General features: G+C 52.2%; 1 protein-coding gene across 2 annotated transcripts in view; it reads left to right on the forward strand.

The window, feature by feature from the left end:
• The window catches only part of Svop (SV2 related protein), a 61,897-nt gene that overhangs the window by 30,767 nt on the left and 9,509 nt on the right, over positions 1-21,621 (forward strand). For both annotated transcript variants that reach the window (XM_021634779.2, XM_060382587.1), the window contains exons 6-11: positions 3,790-3,914; positions 11,088-11,151; positions 14,066-14,191; positions 15,898-16,026; positions 16,682-16,755; positions 19,248-19,324. In XM_021634779.2, the coding sequence (XP_021490454.1) occupies positions 3,790-3,914; positions 11,088-11,151; positions 14,066-14,191; positions 15,898-16,026; positions 16,682-16,755; positions 19,248-19,324 (595 nt within the window). The remainder of the gene's footprint in view (positions 1-3,789; positions 3,915-11,087; positions 11,152-14,065; positions 14,192-15,897; positions 16,027-16,681; positions 16,756-19,247; positions 19,325-21,621) is intronic.

Raw genomic sequence — 21,621 nt, forward strand, 5'->3', positions numbered from 1 at the left:
GCTGGCACAGTGCTAGAGCAGTAACTGAGAGCTTACATCTGAACCACAAGCACAAGACAGAGAGGGCAAACTGGGAATGGCATGGGCTTCTGAAACCTCAAAGCCTACACCCAGTGACACAACTTCTCCAACATGGCCACGCCTTCTAATCCTTCCCAAACAGTTTCACTGGGGACCAAGGCTTCAAATACATGAGCCTATGGGGGCCATTCTCATCCATTACACAAGGCAGGCACTTAACCCGCTGATGGCCCACAGGGGCCTTTTCCTCGCCTCAAGGTTCACAGCAGCCTTCAGCTGAGGTTCTCTTGCCACTGAGACCAGTAGTTCAGATCTGCATCTCAAGAGGTGGCTCTGTAGACCAGAGAGAAGGTTATGGGTTTTGGCCTCAATATTATTTTAATTACTTTAGAGTGTAATGTATGTGTGTGTGTGTGTGTGTGTGTGTACATGTGTGTGCACATTCTCCTGTGCCACGGCGCATGTTTAGAGGTCAGAAGATAACATTTGGGGGCCCGTTCTCTCCTCCCACTATGTGCGTGGTAAGGGTGGAACCCAGGTGGTCAGGACTGGTGGCAGGAACTTTTACCCACTGAGCCATCTCACTGAGCCGAGAGTTTGGATTTTAGAAATTCATAGGCAGGTTCTCAATAACGACGGTTACTAAATCTTGTGAACTATAACCCCAACATGCATGCCTTCTAGAATATAGTGCTGAGCACAGGGGAGGGGACATCGGACAATGTCTGCGACAGGCCAGGTTGTCACAACTTAAGAGAAGCAGGTGATGATGGCATCTCATAGGTAGAAGCCAGGACTCCTGTCCAGCCCCCCTCCCACAGTGCACATGGCGCCCTGAACCACAAAGAATAATTCTGTCCAACGTATGAGTAGTGCCGAGGGACCCGGTCCAGAGACAAGATGCTGCCCCCCGATATTGCTGCAAATTCCACGGCCCCTTTCCCTTCACCTGAGACCCCTAAGGGTCCGCCCAATACCCATGAGGTTGGTTCGCTTTGACAAACGCAAAGGGAGCACACCTCTGAGTGGGACCCATGGGCCTGGGCCAGGCTGCCTGAGGTCGGGTCCAGCTGCTCCCCACACCGTCTCCCTGAGCCTCTCGTTCTTACGCACAAGTGCACTGGCTCAGACACTCCACAGAGTGATTTCAAAGGGTGAGGGGCCTCGCACACCAGGTCTTGGCACAGATAAATCATTTCATAAACATCTAGTACTATTCTTAATGCTCGCCAAGCTTGGGCCCATTCATAGCAGCCAGCATTTGCACACTGGCGTTTGCTCCAGTGTCCACATCCTTCACCCTGACCTCGGCCGCTGGCAGGCAGGCTGACTTCTCCCCGAGAGGAGTCAGCAGACCAGTCCACAAGTAAACGAGGCTGCACAGCAGGCTGCCCATAACATTTTGGCTGGCTCCTCTCCCAGGCGAGCTAAGTTTCACACCCAACATGCAGCTGGTTGTGACCAGCCAGAAAGGAGAGGCGTCCCCAGTGGCAAGGCTTCTCCTGCCGTGATGGGATTCCTACCCAAACCCAGCAAGCAAGGAGCAGGCTGTAATTAGGAAGCCTCCCGGGGCTCAGGCATCCCACAGAGCGACTTCTTAGCATCCTGGTCCAGGGGCAGGTTTCCGCGCCCACGTGGGAGTCTGCATTAGGGTTCAATGAGGAACTTTGGTTCCTGTGGAAGTTTCTTAGGCCTGGGGGCTATGTTAGCCATGGAGAGGTGAGGGCAGTGCAGGTTGTGTCCCCACTCCACGCCCCACCCCACCACCCTCGAGGTTGCTTTACCAGTGAGTGACTTCACCTCCCTGAGCCCCAGTTTCCCTGCATGCAAAATAAAGGTGGCAAAAGAGGCACAGAGAGTGACTTAGGGCAGGGTGTGGCTGGCTGCGGCATGGCTCAATGGGGTGCCTGCCCAGCACACAAAAGGCCGTGTTCTGAGTAAGCACCGGAAGAAAACTGGGGGTGGTGGCACGTGCCTGTGACCCCAGAGCTAGGGAGGGAGCAGGAGTTTCTGCAGTTCAAGGTCATCTCTAGAATTCAGTCAGTCCAAGTCGAACCTGGGCTACACGAGACTGCCTCAGAAAGCAAAATTAGGCGTGTGTAATGTGCGTAGGTGTGTCCCCGCCGACACACGGTAGAACGATCTGGTTGCTGTCGCTGCAGTTCAGAGCGTGGGCAGTGTCACCGGATCAGTGTGCTGTCTTGTTGTTTTTGTTGTTGTTGCTTGTTTTGTTGTTTCCAAGACAGGGACTCAGTATGTACCCCAGATGGCCTCAGACTCCTGATTCTCATCCTCCAGTCTCCCAAGTGCTGGCACAGGTGTGCGCCACTGCACCTGGCATCATGCCATCTTTGAAGAGGAAACGGGAGTTCCAGGCAGACAGTAGGACTCTGCCCCTGAGGAAGCCTTGGGCTCTGTGACCTGTGAACATTGCCCTCGCAGCCGAGAGGGAGCCGAGACCTCGTCTCAGCTTTCCTGGGCTACAGTTTGCAAACTGGTGACACAGAGACGGAAGCACGCCAGGGTGTTGCCGATTTCAGTGCTGAGGGTTGATCCCGGGGCCTGAAGCTGCTGATCACGCACTCTAACCCTGAGCCACACCCTGGCCCCCTGTTCTCTTCATCCCTTGCAGGCTTTTAAGGGGTTTGCAATTGGTTGCCTCCATTTTCAAAATGTTGCATTTTGCATAAAAATGAATGTCTGGTGGTTTGCGGCTTCTCTTGAAACCTGGGTTACCTAGAGACTAGGACCCACAATCTGTCAGAGCTGAGTAGGCAAGTTCTCCCACCGACACAGTCCCCCCACATCCCAGCTGCCTGAGAAGTTTAGGCTGTTGGAGCCAATGGGGGTGGGGGCTGCCAAAGGCCCCGGAGGAAGGGAGCGGCCGGTTCGAAGCACAGGTCTGGTGTGGGAAGCCCTGGCTTTAGCTTTGGCTCTGCCACATGCTGATCTTGAGCAAATCCATCTTCCGCTTGCCTTGATACTTCATAGAGCAGCAACGAGAATGTCCTCTTCTTTCGGGTGTGTTACGGTGAGCCCACATAAGAGCTTAAGAGCAGTTTTCAAAATGCAGAAAAGAGTATGTGCGGCCAGACCCTTCAGCTGCCAGGTCCTTTCCTGCAGTTTAGTACCAAGCAAGCAGCAGGCACTCAGTACGTACATGCTGTGTGGATGGATGGGTGGATGGATGGATGGATGGATGGATGGATGGGCAGGAGGGCGGTATATTCCAGTTGCATATATTAAATATATGTGTGTGTGTTGTTTTGTTAGGCACACAAGTGTTCAACATATGTATACATTGAAGAAATAAGTAAATAAATTAGTGAATGAATGATATCTGTCAGTATCTGGCATCCCTTAAATAACATTCATCCTGAATTTTTGGGGGGGTTGGAGTTTCAAGGCAGAGTTTCTCAGTGTAGCCTTGGCTGTCCTGGACTTGGCTATGTAGACCAGGCTTGCCTTGAACTCACAGAGATCCACCTGCCTCTGCCTCCCCACATGCCTGTAATCCCAGCACTCAGGGAGGCAGAGGCAAGCAGATCTCTGTGAGTTCGAGGCCAAGTACTAGGCCAGCCAAGGCTACTCAGAGAACTCCCATTTCAAAAAACAAACAAAAATGGCGATGCCGGGGATAGAACCCAGAGCAGGTGCTCTAGCCTGGGCTGCACCCATCCCTGGTGGGTAGGTAGCGTTAGCTGCTTGTAGGCACATGCCACCTGGAGGTGCTCGCGGCTCCTGTGACCCCGTGTCTCCTCTCCACAGGGGCTGAAGATCAGCGTGCTCTGGACCCTGTACTATGGCGTCCTCAGTGCTTTCGCGCCCGTGTACAGCTGGATCCTGGTACTCCGAGGCCTGGTGGGCTTTGGGATTGGAGGAGTGCCCCAGTCGTAAGTAACTACCCAGCGCCGGCCCAGCTGTCCTCTGTGTGCACAGGCTCAACACACTTGGGTTTAGAAATACTCTGGGGAGACGTGAGCAGGTGGCAACGCCCCCATCCCTTGTCATTAGTCACTGAAGAGTATAGCATGGAGAGCATCTGCATCTGTGCTCTGCGCCACCAGCCAGCCAGAGATGCTCTGCAGCTCACGGAAGTGCGAGCATGTCCATCAAATGCCACATCATTTCATAGGGGGGAGGCGAACAGCCTCGGGTTCAGTTAGGTACCAGTGCCCTGGAGACAAGAGGGCTGGCTGTGTGTCTTCATTGCCTTGGAATGTGTGTGTGGGGGGTGGCTATATAGGGCTTCCGGAACCTGTGAGACAGAGCAGCGTCGGCATTGGCATAACAGCAGCTAACAGCAGCGCCAGCACAGCGTCCAGAGGCTCTAAAAGAGAAGCCATAACAAGGCAGACCCAACCTTGCCGGCAGGCACATCTGATGTCCGCACATCGTGGCCGCCAACAGGTGTGTGTGCGCGGGTGCGCTCGCATCACATAAGCTCCATGTTTCAGCGGAGGTCACGAAACTGTTTGTCCCAAACAACCTGCTACAATTGCTGGGCCAAGGCTATGCCTGTCTGGGACCCAGCAGGTAATACTCCTGGTGCATCGGCGTTGAAGCCCTGGTGGTACCACCCTTGCCCTTCCCTGCGTGCCATGCGTCCTGGTGGGACTGTGCCCATCTGAGAAGAGTCCCTCGAGGACTCGGCCAGTTTCTCCCTGCAGAGGACAGCTGACTTCCCCCAGGACAGCTGGAGGGATGGACCACGGGTGCTGCTCCTGCTCCTGCTGGTCTCAGGGCTGCCTCCGATTCCCTCCCTCCCTCTGCTGCTCGGTCTAAAACCTCCTCACCTGCAGACCGATGACGTAGCAAGTCCATCAGGTGGGCGGCCAGACCTCAAAGCAGAGGAGTCCCTCCTTTGCTCACCAAGTGCTTCTCAGGCCACAGCTACAGTTTCACCAGGGAACACCCAGACATCGGTGACAGCACCTGGGTGACCCAATGATGTCACGATGGGCCTACGGGCTCCCAACTGTCAGTTTCCCTCGCTGGAAATAGCGGCTCCTGCGTTCGCTTCCTCCTCTCGTGAAATGAGGAGCCCAGGGTGGCCAAGTGGCAGCTGCTGCTTACAGCCCTGTGGGACTGTTGGCCAGATGTGGTGGCATGTGCCTTTCGTGCGAGCACAGTACAGGCAGAGGCAGGTGGATCACTGTGAGTTTGTCTTCCTTCCCCCCACCCCCCAGAGCTGAGGACCGAACCCAGGGCCTTGCGCTTGCTAGGCAAGCATTCTACCACTGAGCTAAATCCCCAACCCCCTTTTTTGTCTTTTTTTTTTCTTTCATTTCTTTTTTTCCACTGTGAGTTTGAAGCCACCTGATGCACACAGTAAGTTCTAGGCTAGTGGGGGCTACAGAGTGAGAGCCTGTCTCAAAAACACAAAAGCGAAAACATCTTACGGGATTCTTAAACTGTCCCTATTTGAAAGTTTTCCTTCTCTAAGAGCCAAGATCCCCAGAAGATGCCGAGGTCGAGTCCATGCAGATCCACCCCCGGACCCTATGAAAACAACAAGGACCACCCCCACGCCAACCCCTTGATTTCTAGAACCATCTATCCTTTGCAGTGGAAATGCTGGCCTTAAAAGCATGGGCTGCGCTCTTCGTCCTCACAGAGCGCCATGTCCAAGCCGGTGCATTGCTCAGGCTGACAGGGCCAGGGTTGGAGCGGCCAGTCCGGGAACCCTATCGTCAGAAACCCCCTGCTGGCCAGCTTGGGATACCTGGCACCATGGCTCAAGACAAACCAACAGAGTCCTATGAAGTCAGAGCTTGGCACGAGTCCAGCTCTCCAGGGCACCTGTAAAGTCACACAGTGAGGGGGTGTGGATGATAGACTGTCATGTGAAGGGGAGACCGGCCCCACGGATCAGACACCCACGCTCAGCCTACTGCCTTGCGGACAGCCCGTGAGTCCAGGCCAGTCCTTCCCCTGGTCTTCCCCGCGGCTTTTAAACGAGCTCTGTGGAGCTGGCATCCTACATGGTTTCCTGGAGTGGGAAAGCACGATTTCCCTCTGTTCTAGAGTTAAAAACCACTGGAGCCCTAAGAAGAGGTCCTTAACAGAGACACAGCCATAAATCTGGGCTGGTGGCAGCTGGTAACCTGTGGCACGATTTTGCCCCAGCTCCGGGGATTCCTGCACATGAACCACCGGCCATGGAGGAGCGCCCCCTGGTGGCCGGAGGAACCATCGTGGCTCAGGTCAAACTTCTCCAGGGATGCTCAGGAGTGCCACAGGAGGATTCAAGCTGTGGGACAGAGGTATGTCCGTACCCCATACTTCCGCTCACGACCTCCTGGAAATGGCATCCAAGTGGAATCTTTAACGGAGCTCACAAGCAAGGAAAGGATGCCGGCAAACAACCGGAAATTCTGAGGGACTCCTGGAAGCTTATGACTAAATGGAATTACAAGGCAGAGTAACTAGATCAAAGAAAGATGGCACCCCAAACCAGCAACAGGGAAAAGCACGTGACAAAAGGGTTCTTCCCCAGAGTCCAGGGGAAGTGCCATTCCCAGAGTCCCCGGTACAGGGAGGAGGGAAGCACACCAGGTGTTGTGTGACAAGAATGTTACCTGGGCGACAGGCATCCCACTACAGACCAAAGTACAGATACCATCCCAGCCCAACTTGGTGAACCAGTGAGCTTTATCGGGGGTTGCTCACAGGATCAGAAATGACTCAAAGACAGCCGCATCACCAAGGCCCACTCTAGCAAGGGCGACAGCTAAAGAAATTGGGGAACCTGGTGCACACGGCACGACAGCTGGAGGGTGTTGTTTCCAGGTGCCTCGGTTGGTATAAACCTCTTCCAGGCAGCTCGGTTGGTCTCTGGTTTCATCCAGGCAGCTCCTCTCAAGAGCCTTCTTCACAGCCGAGCTTGGCTTGTCTGAGAGGAACTCTGAGCTTTGTTTACTCTGGCAGGGAGGGACCTAGCCAGTCTGCTCAGTTTCAGGGACTTCCTGAGGCTGCCTTATAGCGTGGAATGTTTCAATCTCTGAGGAAACTGTTACACAACACTCTTAACTCAGGTATTGTTTCTGCCTCCTCTTCCCCAGGGATCCCTGAGCCTTGGAGAGGGTGACTGTAAATGTCCACCAATGGCTAAGAAATAGACCTCCATGCCACAGTGACAGTCACCTGCTCTCAGGATCTCCTCTAGTGGCTATGAGTTGAGGCTGATAATAATGGCGAACAAAGCATATAAACACACACATTTAGAAGGCAGTTTGATTGGCCCATCGTATCCATCTAGAAAAACCATAAAAGTCGCTTTCCCCATTGGGTCCTCTGACCTTCCCAGCCAGTTTTTCTGCCCTGGATTGCTGTACGGGATGTGACCTCCCTCTTGTGCCGTGGGATCTTAAATCCAATCAGAAGGCAGTCGGCGGTACCCATGACAGCTGAGCCACTGTTGCCCAAGCGGGCACGTCCTGCCCGGCAGGTCAGTACTGGAGCACACAGGATCTCCCAGGTCTCCGCACGGTTCTGCAGCAGCAGCCTGCAGGCCGGGAGTCTCCAGTTCAGCCCCAGCTCAGTCTTCCCACGTCCTGTCAAAACATGCAGAGGCTTCAGCAATAGGATCTCGCCGTCTAGTTCTGGCATACCACCAACAGCAGTGGCAATAGCTGTGGGGCCTCGGGGCCTTCTCTGGTCAGCAACTCACAGGGAGGTCGGCAGCCCCAGCCATCGACAAGGTTGTCATTCAGTAACCTTACGGCTTTTTGGAGCATCCTTTTCCATCCACGCACAGTACCCTTTAGACTTAAACATCGCAGTCATTGTTTTAACAGCCTATGTTTTCTTTCAATTAACTGAGTCCCAGTAGGCTCGTAAGGTCGATGGAAGTAGTCATTGTACCCATTTGTCTCTCCAACAGTTTTCCAAATCTGCAGAACACTCAGAGGTTAGCACTGTGCCATCTATAAAACAAAAGCTTTCCCAGAGGATGGGCAGGACAAGGCCATGTTTGGCACCACCATCCCATAACAAAGATATCCTTGGTGACGCTCTCTGAACGCCTGCTGTTGTCTGTTCTCAGCAGGCATCCGGAGACCCCAGAAGCCCACAGCCAAAATGACACTAAGGGTAAACATAAGTAAGACAACATGGGTGCTCCGTCCATTTGTATCATCGCTTCCTCCACAGGTGGAGGCTGGGTACACAGAGGTACTAAGTAAATCAGCTCACTGTGGCCCCCAGTCATTCTCTCTGAGTCATTCTATTTCCACATCCCGGAGCTCTTCACGGACCCTCCCTGCAGTTCTCCATACCCAATGGATTCCATGGGCCTGACTTAATTTGCTCAGACCTACTCAGAGGCTCTGCTCTCTGCAGCTGTGCTTGCTGCCTCGCCGGGTCAGAGAGGCCCCGGGTTGGCACTGCGGATGCAGGTGGAGCTGCTGACTCTCCGCCCACCATACCCAGCGGCTGGAGTTCCCGGCTGGGCAAGCCATCTCCACCCCTGGCATAGCCTTCTGCTGGAGGGGCATGTTCCCTCCTTAGACTGGGGTATAATTACCCGCCCCTGGGGAAGGCGTGATCATCGTCTCCTCTGTGTCTTCTGGGAACCGCTCCTTGGCCATCAGAGTCGTCCAGAAGTTCCTTAGTAAACAATTTGGGCTTCCATCAGTTTTTCCCCTGGGAACTCCAGCTTGCCACAAACCTTGTCCCATTTGTGTTTGAGCAACCCAGAAAGACCTCTTTCTCTGTTTTACCTTCAAGAAAACTCTCACAGGTTGTCGGGTTGTTCTTCCCCTTTAAGGACCTTCTTTACACGCTGGTCTGAATCACCGAGATCTGCCGAAGACTTTTTTGCTCTATAAAGATCTTGCTCCACCAAAGGGCTCAGCAAAGCCTCTAACACTCCCTACATGTATGCCAAAATAATAATAATAATAATAATAATAATAACAACAACAACAATGTGATGTATGTGCCCCCAGTCCCACAGCAAGTTAATGGCTGACCCGATTTAAGACACGGCTCACAGCCAGGTGCACGCCTTTAACCCTAGCACTCTGGAAGGCAGAGGCAGGCAGGCCAGCCTGCTCTACAAACTGAGGCCAGGACAGCCAGGGCTACACAGAGAAACCCTGTCTTGAAAACAAACAAACAGGCATCGCTTGGTCCTCCACACTTAACTCGCCCACCCCTTTAGCTATAGAGCTGTTTTATCTATGAAGAGAACAAACAAAACCACAGGCAAAATTACAGACTACGAAGCCACCCAAGAGGGCCCCGGCTCCTTAGCACCTCTGATGCAGTCATTTACATAAATCTAATTATGTCCTAATTAGACAGCGCTCTTATCTAGTTATAAAGATGACTTCCCTAAGTGCTTTATTGGGAGACACTTAGGTGACAACATTTTTAGGTAGTTAGGTAATATTAAAAGTTTCCATCTGTTTAGAGCAACTGCACCCAGCCAGAGTTCCTCAGAAAATCGGAACAATGGCATCTCACAGTATGATTTTAAAATAAGTCAACAGCCAGAATGTGATGGTAACAGATGGTTTGCTATTTTGAGGACACAGTGCCACAGGTAAGGCAGGTTATAAAGAAAGGAAGTTCATCTCAGCTCACAGTCCAGGCTCATGGTGAGAGGGTGCGTCCGGCAGTGGCTGCCTTGCCCTCTCCCATAATCCCAGCGCTCAGAGGGTGGAGCCAAGGAGGATCCTCGTGGGGTCGAGGCCTGTGTGGGCTACTCATTGAGTTCCATGTTATCGAGATTCTCCCTCCCCCTCACCCCCAGACTCAATCTTAGGACTGGCCCTAACGGTATTTTCTCACCCTGATTGCCCTGACCTGCCTCTGCCTCCCCAAGTGCTGGGATTACAAGCATGCGCTACCGTGCCTGGCTTTGGATTCTAATTTTTTAAAAGGGAGTAAAACAGTGCTCTGACTTTAGTGACATTTTGGGATTATAAAATGCAAAAAAAAAAAAAAAAAAAAAAAAAAAAAAAAAAAAGAAGAAGAAGAAGAACAAAAATCTCACTAAAGCCAGAAGTCTTTTCACGAGAATAAGCAAACTATAGGGGGTGACAGTGAAGGACAAAGCTTTTTGTTTCCAGTAGGGGGCGCTGTGAGCACCTACATAGCATCATTCTGGTAAAGCAACAACTGCCGAAAGAACCGCAGGTTCGGGGCACATCCTGGGTGATTTAGTACACAAGCGTTGCTAATGTTTATGGAGGTCAGGGGACCTCCCGTAGGAGTCAGCCATCCTCTGCCGTGTGGCGTTACAGGCATCAAAGTCGGCTCGCGAGACTTGGCGGCAGATTCCCTCATCTGCAGCTCCGTCTCCCCAGCCCCAGCGGAGCTCACTTTTACATTAGGATGTGACTGACCAATACAAAAAGAAAGACAAATTAAAAATACCATTTGTCATCAATGCCAGCGGTGGTCCTTTGAGGAAGAAATAGCTAGTGACTGCAGCTAGTGGACGGAGGCTCTGTGAAGAACAAGGTACTGACAAATCTGAGTACGTCTGGGGCAAGCTGCTGGCGCCGGGACAAAGGTGTGGTGGCATACGCCTGTACTCTCAGCACACAGGGAGTCAGAGGCAGGCTTATCTCTGTAAGTTTTAGGCCAGCCCTGGTCTACAAAGCAAGTCCAGGACAACCAGGGCCACACAGAGAAACCCTGTCTCGAAAAACAACAACAAAAAAATGCCACACATGACAAATCAATAGCAACAACTAACAGAGCTGCCCGGAACCCACAGCCAGATTTTCCCCCAGACTCTCCGAGGTCACAGCCATCTGGGGAGTTGGTTACAAACGCAGGGTCCAGGGCCCCATGCTCAAGGACCTGCTTCCCCAGGTCAAGAGAGCCACACACTGGCAGAACACCGTGGACATGGCAGCAGCCCAGGGCTTGGGGGGATGGTGAGTCTGAAGGCAGCCGTGAGCCACAGTGAGAACCCGTTAATCTCTGACTCTAGCCTGGCTTGGGAATCCACAGGTCATTTCATTGTTAGAGGATGCTGTCCATGACTGGAGGAAATCCAGGATCTGCCCTCTTCCCACCCCCTGAGCCCCGTCTCTTTGCCCACCTAGGGTGACACTGTATGCCGAGTTCCTTCCCATGAAAGCCAGAGCCAAGTGCATCTTGCTCATCGAGGTAAGGAGGGGACGGCGGGTCTCTGGGGGGTGCTGGCTGACTGGCAAGCCGTTCTGGGGTGCATGGAACCGCTGGGGGTTTAAGAAAACACAGCAGGCTCAACCCACAAATCCGTACACGGATATCCGTGTAAATCCTTCCGTTTTCCTCCCTCTCTCTTCTTCCCCCTTCCCCCTGCCTTTCCCTCTTTAATTGGAGGCTGAGCTAGGACAACGCCTCTCAACCTTCCTAACGCTGCCGCCCTTTAATACAGATCCTCATGTTTCAGTGCCCCCCCCAACCGTAAGATTATTTTCGTTGCTGCTTCATGGCTGTAATTTTGCTGCAGTCATGAATCATAATGTAAACATCCGAAATGCAGGATATCTGGATATTCGACCCCTGTGGAAAGGGCCGTTTGACGCCCCCAAAGGGGTCCCGACCCACAGGTTGAGAACCACTGATCCAGGCCCTCACACACCCTGGGCAAGCCCTCCACCACTGAGCCACATCCCCAGCCCTCTTTGTCCTTTTTATTTTGAGACAGAGTCTCGCTAAGTTGCTCAGGCTGACCTTGAACTCACTCTGTAGCTGTCTGGTCTGGCCCTGCAAGGACCACACGGTGGCCGCAGTGATGATGACTCATCAGCCACGTGATCACACTGAGCACAGTCACTCTGCCCCACTGACTTACGTGTTCTGACAACACCTGCCTCTGATCAGACACTCAGCTGTGACATGGATAGTCAATTGTGTAAACATTGAATCACATGTGTTTGTTTGTCTTGAGACAAGCTGTCACTATGCGGCCCGGGGTAGCCAAGAACCCACTACCTGGCTCAGGCCGGCCTTGGACTTGTGGCAATCCTCCTGCCTCTGCCTCCCTAATTTGCAGTTGCAGGCTTTCACCACCATCCCTGCTTTTGTTTTAACAACAATAATAGAGGGTCCTGGGCCAGCTCACCTTGAAATCTGGCTAACCCTGGTCACACTCGCTTCTCTCTTAGGCCTTCCAAGCTTCCCAAGATCCAGCAACTGAAAGTGTTGCCTCACACCTGTGATCTCCAAACTCAGGAGGCAGAGGCAGGAGGATCCCCGCAAGTTCCAGGCCAGTCAGGACACATAGCAGAAAGAAAAAATTTAAATTCATCCTAGTTGAGTAGCATGACTAATGTCCACCCTAACTGGCCAGCATCCTAAACATACCCATCATTCCACATTGCAGTGCTCACCCAGGATGGTCAGCAATAAAAATGGACTGTGGCTCCTTTAAGTGACGGGGGTTTAGGGAGGCTCTGGGGACTGGGCAGTCCTTGCAGACCGGGACCAGGCAGGAAGGACAGATGCACTCTGAGGGAGACTTAGCAAAGTCACTCCTATATAGTCCATGCTGAGCCTGGTGGACCAAGCTTCCAGGGAGGCTGAGGCTGGGCAAGTCGGTGAGAGGCAGCCTCAGAATGAAAGGACACAAGCGGGCCGGTGCTGGGGCTCAATTGGTAGCACGCTTGCCTCACATGCACAGGGCCCTGGCTTCAATCCCCAGTACGTAACCATTGCAGTAGGGCCAGTGATAAGGCTCTGTAAAGCGCTTGCTACCAAGCCTGATGACCCAAGTTCGAATCCCAGGCCCTATGTTATGGAAGGAGAGAACTGACACCCAAAACCATTCTGACTGTGACTCTCACTCCCCTAACAAACAATTGTGAAGAAAAAAAAAAAAAAACCAGCAAGAAAGTCTCTCCGTGGCATGTTCTCAAGCCCAGCCCTGAAGGACCAGTGGGAAGAAATGAGTATCCCAGACAGTCGAGGACGAAGCCTCTGGAGGAACCCTGAGCTGGGCCGGCCTGTGGCCACAGAGCAGGGGAGGAGCCAGGGCAGTAAACCAGGGCCAAGTTTCTCCTCCACCCTCCCTCCCAACCCCTGGGGTCCCTGTTAGCAGCACTCAGTGGGAAGCCAGAGGCCCGGCTCTCGGTGGTGGGTCCTTTCAAAAGTAGGAAAAGATGGAGAGTGACTCGGAGAGGTAAGGGAGAGATGAGTCCGAGGAGGGACACTGGAGCCTGTGGGGCCAGGAAAGTAGATGTAAAAAGCCGGAGTGTCAATATGTACAGCCACGAGCAGGGAAGATGGAAGCCATCAGGCGTCCGTCAGCAGACACTGGCATAAGGGAGATGTGTTATATCCACACACGGTGGAAGAGTATCAGGCCTTAAAAAGGCAGGAAAGTGTGACATACGCTACAGCACTGGGGAGCCTCACGGGAAGTTAGGCTCGGTGACATCATCCAGGGGTAAAGGACAAATGCCACATGTTTCTGCCACATGGGTGGTTGAAGCAGTCAACATTGTCAGGACAGGACAGGCATCTTTGAACATGCCTGCAATCCCAGCATGTGGGAGGCTGCGGCGGGAGGATCTCAAGTTCAGAGCTTGACTTTGAGGCACAGCCTGGGCTACATAGCCATACCCTATCCCAAAAAGCTTTTATTAAAAAACGTCAACGAGAAAAACAAAAACAGATTTCCAGGGACTGGTGGCTGGGTATGACCGCCGTGGAGAATAGTTTTGTCATCACATGGTGAGCTCCAGAGGTGGACGGCATTGATGGCCCCAGCACAGGCAAGAATGGTTTAAAAAAAAAAAATGAGAAATAAGCAAAACAAAATTCCCACGAAAAACAAAGTCCCTCGCAAGCCCCCTGCCGTATCTACATCACAGAATAACGATCCTTTCCCCCTCCTCTTTCGCTGTGAGGATACATTGTGCAGCCCAGCCCTTGCCACGCGGGTGTCACACGGTGGGGGAGGGAGCACAACACGATGCGCCACTCGGAAAGGAAAGGGGCGGCGGCTCTAATTTTCACTCTCGTCCATGGTGCCCCACCATGGTCACCGTGGGGCCGCACTGCCCTGTCACTGACTCTCACTCTCCCATGCCAGGTCTTCTGGGCCATCGGAACAGTGTTCGAGGTCCTCCTGGCTGTGTTTGTGATGCCCAGCCTCGGCTGGCGCTGGCTGCTCATGCTCTCCGCTGCCCCACTGCTCCTCTTCGCCGTCCTGTGTTTCGTACGTATGTTAAGAGCTTGCTAGTCCAGGCTTTTGTTGAGACAGGCTTTCTCGGTGTGGCCCTGGCTGTCCTGGAACTCACTCTGTAGACCAGGCTGGCCTCGAACTCAGAGATCCGCCCACCTCTGCCTCCCCAGTGCCGGGATTAAAGGCGTACGCCACTGCACCCTGCTAAAGGCCATCTCTTAAGATGATGACTTATTTTAATTGCGAAATGGGGCCTGGGGTAGTCACAGAGTGTGGTGTTGGATTCCCTGAACATCAACTCTACAGAGATGTCCTCTGTACGACCTAAGACCTAAGCGTTAAGTGACCCCACCAGAGCCACTAGAACTCTTAAAGCGACAGAAACCAAATTCAAACAGGCTTGAGCAAAACAAAGGAACAGGCACGTGCTAGAGGATTCTGTTCGAGGCTTTCAGGCCTGGCTGGATCCAGGAGCTTGGCTGTTCTCCCCCTTTCCCCCTGAAAGGAGAACATGCCTCCCTTCTTGTGTATCACGTGTAGAGCATGTCTGTGTACACGTGGGTGCACGCATGCGTGTGCACACACACAGAAATCACTGAGCTTAGCCGTGAGGGGGGCTGTGGGCTAGGCTTACTCACTGGCTTTTGACATTACCTTCCCCTCCTAATGGTGTGGGGCAGGGCTGTGGCGAAGCCCTTGTGACTTAGCATGACATCTGTTCTTGTAACAGGGCCAGCTCGGCAGCCTCACGCAGGAGGAGGCCGCTTCTCCGCAGCAGAACGTTCTGGAGTGTTCTGGCTCGCGTGGGGGATCTCAGCCCAGGGCTCACTGTTATTTTCCTTTAGTTTTGTTTGTGCGGCCTGTGGTTCAGCCATCCCCCAGGACATTGGAGTCTCGTGTGTGTGTGTGTGTGTGTGTGTGTGTGTGTGTGTGTGTGTGCGCGTGTGTCTTGGCAGCAGGGGTGGGGGATGAAGGATTGTAAGCAAAGCGGAGCCTCACACCCTTGCCTGCTTGTTTAATGTCTGCTTACTGGTGATTGCTGGTCATGTGGTCCCGTGCAGTTGCAAGGAAAGCTGCGAAATGTAGTCCCTGGCTGAGCAGGCACATACGTGGAGGATCCGAAGCTTTGTAAATTTTGTTGGACCTTGACAAATTCTGCTGCATCCCCATTTGGCTGAGGAGGAATCTGAATTCCAGAGGCCGGCCGAGTTTTCCCAACAGTAGACCTTATTTGAACCGGCCTAGTCCAAGTGCCCTGGTTTTCCCACTCAGCCAGCTATTGTGCAGACCTCAGTTTCCCTTCACGAATATGAACCAGCTTCACTGCTGGTTGTTGGGTCTCGCAGGGCTCAAAACAGCCCGATTTCTCTCCCTGAGATGTCGCTTGTAAGATGATGCTAGGTCCAAGAAGGCACAGTTTCTCAGGAGCTGAGGGGAGATTGGTTTGGATGGCAGTCTTTATTGACTCCACCTGACCCCGAACCCTAAAAGCAACCACGACCGTCATGAAAGTTACACGCTCTCTGCTCGTGTTGCCCGTTTATTCCTCTAAGCACCCGAACGAGGAAACAGAGGCACAGGGAAGTGATGTCACTGCACAGGCTCCTATAACATGTAACCTGCAGGGGCGCCGGCACTCGAAGCCAGGTCTCTGACTCCAGAGACACCCACACAGATGGGGGGGGCGCTGGGGGAGGACTGCTCTGCTCCACACTGACCTGGGTCTCCTGTCCCATCAGTGGCTGCCAGAGAGTGCTAGGTACGACGTGCTGTCTGGGAACCAGGAAAAGGCGATTGCCACCTTAAAGCGGATTGCAACAGAAAATGGAGCCCCCATGCCACTGGGAAAGCTCATCATTTCGAGACAGGTGAGTGTCTGGACCTGTGTGTTTGTGTGTGTGTGTGTGTTTGTGTGTGTGTGTGTGTGTGTGTGTGTGTGTGTGTGTGTGGTGTGTGCAGCAAGAAAGTGTTTGCATGAGACTGGCATGCATGAGTGAGCACATGCATGAGTGAAAGCAGAGACATAGAGTAGCCCTGTGTTTGTGCATGTCTGTGGACACGGACTGGAACAAAAGGCTTTGGCTACTGGCACGGCTGATATGTAAAGGCCATTTGGCTACTCTGATTGGTAGTCTAACTGCCAAATTCTAAACTCTGCTGGAGAATTGAGGCATCGATGAGAGAGATGTCCTGCCAGCCAGTGCATTTTCATAACTGCTTCTTTTTCTGTTTTGTACCCCCAGCTCAATTTTTAAAAAGAGCATTGTCAAAGAAAGTTTTGAAAAAATTTATAATATTAGTAAATTCTTCACATTTTTGTGGAACTGACAAATAGGTCATTTGGACGGTTAATCTTTTGCCAAATTGACCTGTGCTGTGTTGGCTCTCAATACTGTGGTACCCAGAAGCTGGCTGGGCGTGTGTGTGTGTGTGTGTGTGTGTGTGTGTGTGCATCCTGCCCCAGCCGAGGCCCCTGTGCACTGGGGGTTAGCCAATAACCCATATGTCCTTGTTTTAAAACAGGAAGACCGAGGCAAAATGAGGGACCTTTTCACACCCCACTTCCGCTGGACGACTCTGCTGCTGTGGTTTATATGGTAGGAGCTGCTGTCTGCCTGCTGTGATCCCTGGACACTGCACACGGTTGAGACTTGTGCTTGTGTATGTGTGTGTGTGTGTGTCTGTGCATGAAGGTTTGTACACATGTGTGCACATATGTATGTATGGGAGGCCCAAAGATGACATCAGGTGTTTGTCATAGTCCCTCCCAACCTTGTAAGTCAAGGCAGCGTCTCTTGTTTGGAGCTAGCCAGCATGCTGTGGAGATCTGGCCTCTGCCTCTGGAATGCTGGGCTTACAGGCTGGCCGCCAGCACCACAGCACTCATCCATCCGAATCCAGGTACCACTTGGGCTGCTCACTCCTTTACATTTTGAGCTTGACCTGAGGCCACGCAGATAGCTTTTAAAGGAGATATTCCTATCTCCACTTTTCAAGAAAACGCTTGATGTGCAAGCCTAATGATGCTCTCAAAGGCAGATACAGTCAAGATACAGGCTGTACAAAACCTGAGTACCAGAGGGACCAGGAGGCTGGTGTGCCAAAGCTGTGAGCCTGTATACCAGAGGCTGCTGCCCAAGGCAGTGAGCGTGCACACTCGAGACAGGGCAGCTGTGGTAAGGGTTCAGGAGCCTGCAGCACGTGATGAGATTGACGCAACCAAAAGAACTAAGGGACCTTTCTACAGGAGGTCACTGTTTACATGGGCCAGGGCCTACCTCCACTGGTGGCACACAGCTTTGAAAACTAAGATGTGGTCAATGGGACCATTCTTGGGACCCTGCCCGTCACCCCCCCCACACACACCCTCCTGTTCCCCCCTGTTTCTTAAGTGACAGCTGTGGGAGGAGACTGGAAAGGAGGCAGATGCAGAAAGTAGTTAATTTCCTCCTTGCAAGTCCAAAGTCCAATTTCAGCCATTCTTTTCTCCCTCCCTCCATGCCTCCCTCCCTCCCTCCTCTCCCTCTCCCTCCCTCTCTCTCCCTCTGCCCTTCCCCCACCCTTGCCCCCAGATCTCGCACTCAGGCTTGGCATTGCTAGAGCACAGAGCTGGGTGACTAGAGGATTTGTGTTCTATTTTTAACCTGGTCCCAAGCTTTCTTTTCACCTTCGTGCAGAGGCACTGATTGGAAGAGAGGTGTTCTCAGCATGGTCAGTTACAGGGAGGAGAGAAGAAAGGCTTTGATAGTGCAGAGCCAGGCTGGAGTTCTGCCTCCACCTTCCTAAGAGCCGAATCAATTCACCAAGCACTTATTAAGCGCCTGCTGTGTGCTGGGTACAGAGTGGCACCCGTAGGATTTTTTTTTTAAAAAAAAGGAGTATTGGACAGAACTAAATAACTACCTTTAATAATCTGTAACACAAAAATAAATAAATAATTTTTAAAGAATCTGTTATTCACCTAGACTGATTTTGAGTCCCAGTAGGAGTTTGTGAAAGGCTAATTTTAATCCTGTCAGTGTCAAACCTAGTTCTAACCTCAAAGAGAATACAATTTATTCGGAAGCCAGTAAGTGTCCCTGTGTGGAAGTGGTTAAACAGGAAAGCCATCAATCAAGGTATTTGACAAAAGACCCCACTTGCCGGCCTTAGTTATAACAGCCTGACGGCATTCTTAGCTCTTTTTTTTTTTCTCTCCTTTTTTCTTATTTATTTACTTATTCATTTGGTGAAAGTGACTGGTCTGCTCAGCTAATACATTCCCACGGTTTTACCTGAGACTTGACAGGGCGTTGGGTCCCACGCAGACGGTGGGCAAACCCATGGCTGCTAAGATAGCCGGGATAATTTGGGCTCTTCATATTCAGCCTATCAGCCTTGGAGAATGTTCAGCGCGGCAGTTTGTTTCCGGTGACTTTAGCTCGCCTCTCCTCATGTTGACCCAGCGTCACGTTTTGTGTAAGTGGAGGCAGGGCGTTGATTCACGTTCCACAGCACTACGGGGCTCAATCCTAACATCTGACAAGATGAGACTGGGCGACTGCCAGGGGACAGGGCAGCAGTTAGTAACGCCCGGTGGAAGAACTCGGCATCCCCCCCATGAGCCGAGTGAGCCGGCTTCTGTGCCTGACATTTGCATGTAACATATTATGGGAATGTTACGCTTGAAGTTACAGTGGCCGAGAACACAGGGTGGTCTGAAGACACAGGTGTGGACGATGAAGGAAAGGGCATTTTAACCAATTGAGACAGAACAGTTCAGATTGGCCAAACGTTGGCTGCTGCGGCTTGCTACCCAGCATCCTTGTAACCAGGGAGACGGACCTTCTGGCTCCGGTTGTGTCTGAGACCCCCACGCCGCTGTCTTATGAACGCTCTGGTTCTCTGCACTCTGAATTCAGATTCCAGGTCCAGGCAGGAGTGAAGCGTCATCACACTCTGAAATTCAAAAGACCACGTTAAGTCCCTCATGTCAGCCCTAGGCTGCTGGCAATGGCGCGCTCTCCATCATCTTGGTCCTTCCAAGCACCCCTGGGCAGGGAGGAGCCTTGTTCTCTCTGACGTCTCCATGCTCTCCTCCTGCCTGCAGGTTCTCCAACGCCTTTTCCTATTACGGCTTGGTCCTGCTCACCACAGAACTCTTCCAGGCGGGCGATGTCTGCAGCAGTGAGTACCACCTCCCCCCACCTTCACCCCCACAAGCGCCGTCACGTCACACCCGCCCCCCCACCCCCCAAGGGGTTGCCATCATTGTCATGACACAAATTCCCAGTTCCCGAGACCACGGGCAACTCTGTGATGATGGGGTTGGCGTGCGCCCAGCCCCAGCCTGAGTCAGGGCCCCGGCTATGAGCTTATCAGACTCATGACTGATAGATCTCACTTGAGGAGAGAGCAGTGTGTGTACACTTGGTTGAAGGAATGTGAGGGGAACGTTCGTCTCTGCCGAAACATCCGAGGAGAACACATTCTGAGAGCAAAGGGGGTGGGCTGGAGAGGTGGCTCAGGGTTTAAGAGCGCTGGCTGCCCTTCCAGAGGTCCTGGGTTCAATTCCCAGCACCCACATTATGGGTGGCTCATAACCATCTATGATGAGATCTGCTGCCCTTTTCTGGCATCAGGTAGAACACTGCATGCTAATAAATAAATAAATAATCTCATATGCATAAATAAATAAATCTCAAAAATAAAAGGAAAGCCCAAAGGGGTCACTCCCACTTAGCACGTGTGAGACCCTGGGTTTATTCCCCACCACAAAAGTAACTAACTAAATAAATAAAATAAAGGCCTAATTTTTGTTTTGTTTTTAAGGCAGAGGCTGGCCTCAGCTGCCTAAGTGCAGGGATTATAGGAATGTACTACCATGCTTAGATCAATGCCAGATAACAGGAATGAACCACCATGCCTAGCTCCCCAGTAGGCTTATGATGATTTGTTTGTTTTTTAAGATTTATTTATTTACACATATGAGCACTCTATTTGGGTTTATGCCTGCATAACAGAAGAGGGCACCAGCTCTCATAATAGATGGATGTGAGCTACCATGTGGTTGCTTTTAACCACTGAGCCAACTCTTCAGCCCCCACTTCTTATGTTTTTAAATAAGGTCTCACTGTGTAGCCCAGGCTAGCCTGGAACTCTCTATGTAGATCAGACTTGCCTTGGACTCACAGAGGCTACCACGCCCAGCCTTCTACTGGGCTTTTAAGAACAGCTGTAGAGCTGGGTGGTGGTGGTGCACACTTTTAATCCCAGCATTGGAGATAAAGGCAGGAGGATCTCTGTGAGTTTGAGAGCAGCCTGATCTACAGAGCAAGTTCCAGGACAGCCAAAGCTACACAGAGAAACATTGTCTCAAAAGGAAAGGAGGAAAGAAAGAGGAAGAGAGAGAGAGAAGGAAGGAAGGAAGAACAGTTGCAGAACTGGAGAAACCTCATTCTGTAACAGAATGCATTCTGTTTCCATGAATCTCCCGGGTTAGAGTCCATCACTAGGCCCAGGGGCTGCATTTGGTGCAGGGGCCAGGCTGGAGCTAGCAGCCCCTGGGGAGCGAGAACATCAGCATCATTGCCAAGCATGACAAGGAAAGGCCTCACAGATAGGTTAGCCACAGCTCCGAGTGTCCCGCAGCCCCTCCTGGGAGCTGCGGAAACTCAGCAGTTTGGAGCTTGTCTGCAGAGGACCCTCACACACTGGGCTGCCTCAGCCTTGGGGTCTCCTGATTCATTTCTCATTCACAGCTTTTAAGGTGAGTACCCAGCTCAGCTAAGCCAATCTTCCCACACCCCCCTAAAGGACCCAAAGCTCAGCTCCCGTGTTAACGAGTGTGATCCTGGGCAGCGGCTAATGTGCCCTATGCCTGTGAGTCAGCCAGAGAGGAGCCCCACCCCTGCCTCACTAGGGAATTCCTCACCCAGGGTGGAGCCCAGGGTCTCCCAAATGCTTAAAGGCTCTACCAACCATCTACCCCCGACCCCAAAAAAAACTTGGAAACTTTGACACAATGCCAGGACCATTTAAACCTTCTTCCCACACATTAGTCAGGTTTAAAAGCTCCCCTGGGGGAGGGGGGCGTTGCATTATGAAGCAGGAATCAGCACACAAATTGAAGAAATGAAAAGAAAGGCGCAGCGTGCAGATTCTCAGCCACTGGTTCTGTTTCGAAGGCAACACTGGAATTCTGACATTGAACCCGGGGCAGAGAATAAAGGACCCAAGGTTCTTCAGGGTTTGCCCAGTCTCTTTACACGGAAAGCCTAAGGGGTCGTGGGTGACAGTTTTATATGCTGGGAGATTGGAACGGACCCCTGGGTACTTGCCTAGCAAGCCTGAGGCCCTGGGTTCAAGATCTGGCACAACGTGTCCAATCACTCACTCAGGAAAGGTCTCACTGGTCTGAGAATTTGAGGAGGTGGTACAGCCCGTGCTAACTGAGTGCATTAACAGGCGGTTAAGCCCCGCAG

Source organism: Meriones unguiculatus, chromosome 4 (genome assembly GCF_030254825.1).
Source record: "Meriones unguiculatus strain TT.TT164.6M chromosome 4, Bangor_MerUng_6.1, whole genome shotgun sequence".
Taxonomy (NCBI): domain Eukaryota; kingdom Metazoa; phylum Chordata; class Mammalia; order Rodentia; family Muridae; genus Meriones; species Meriones unguiculatus.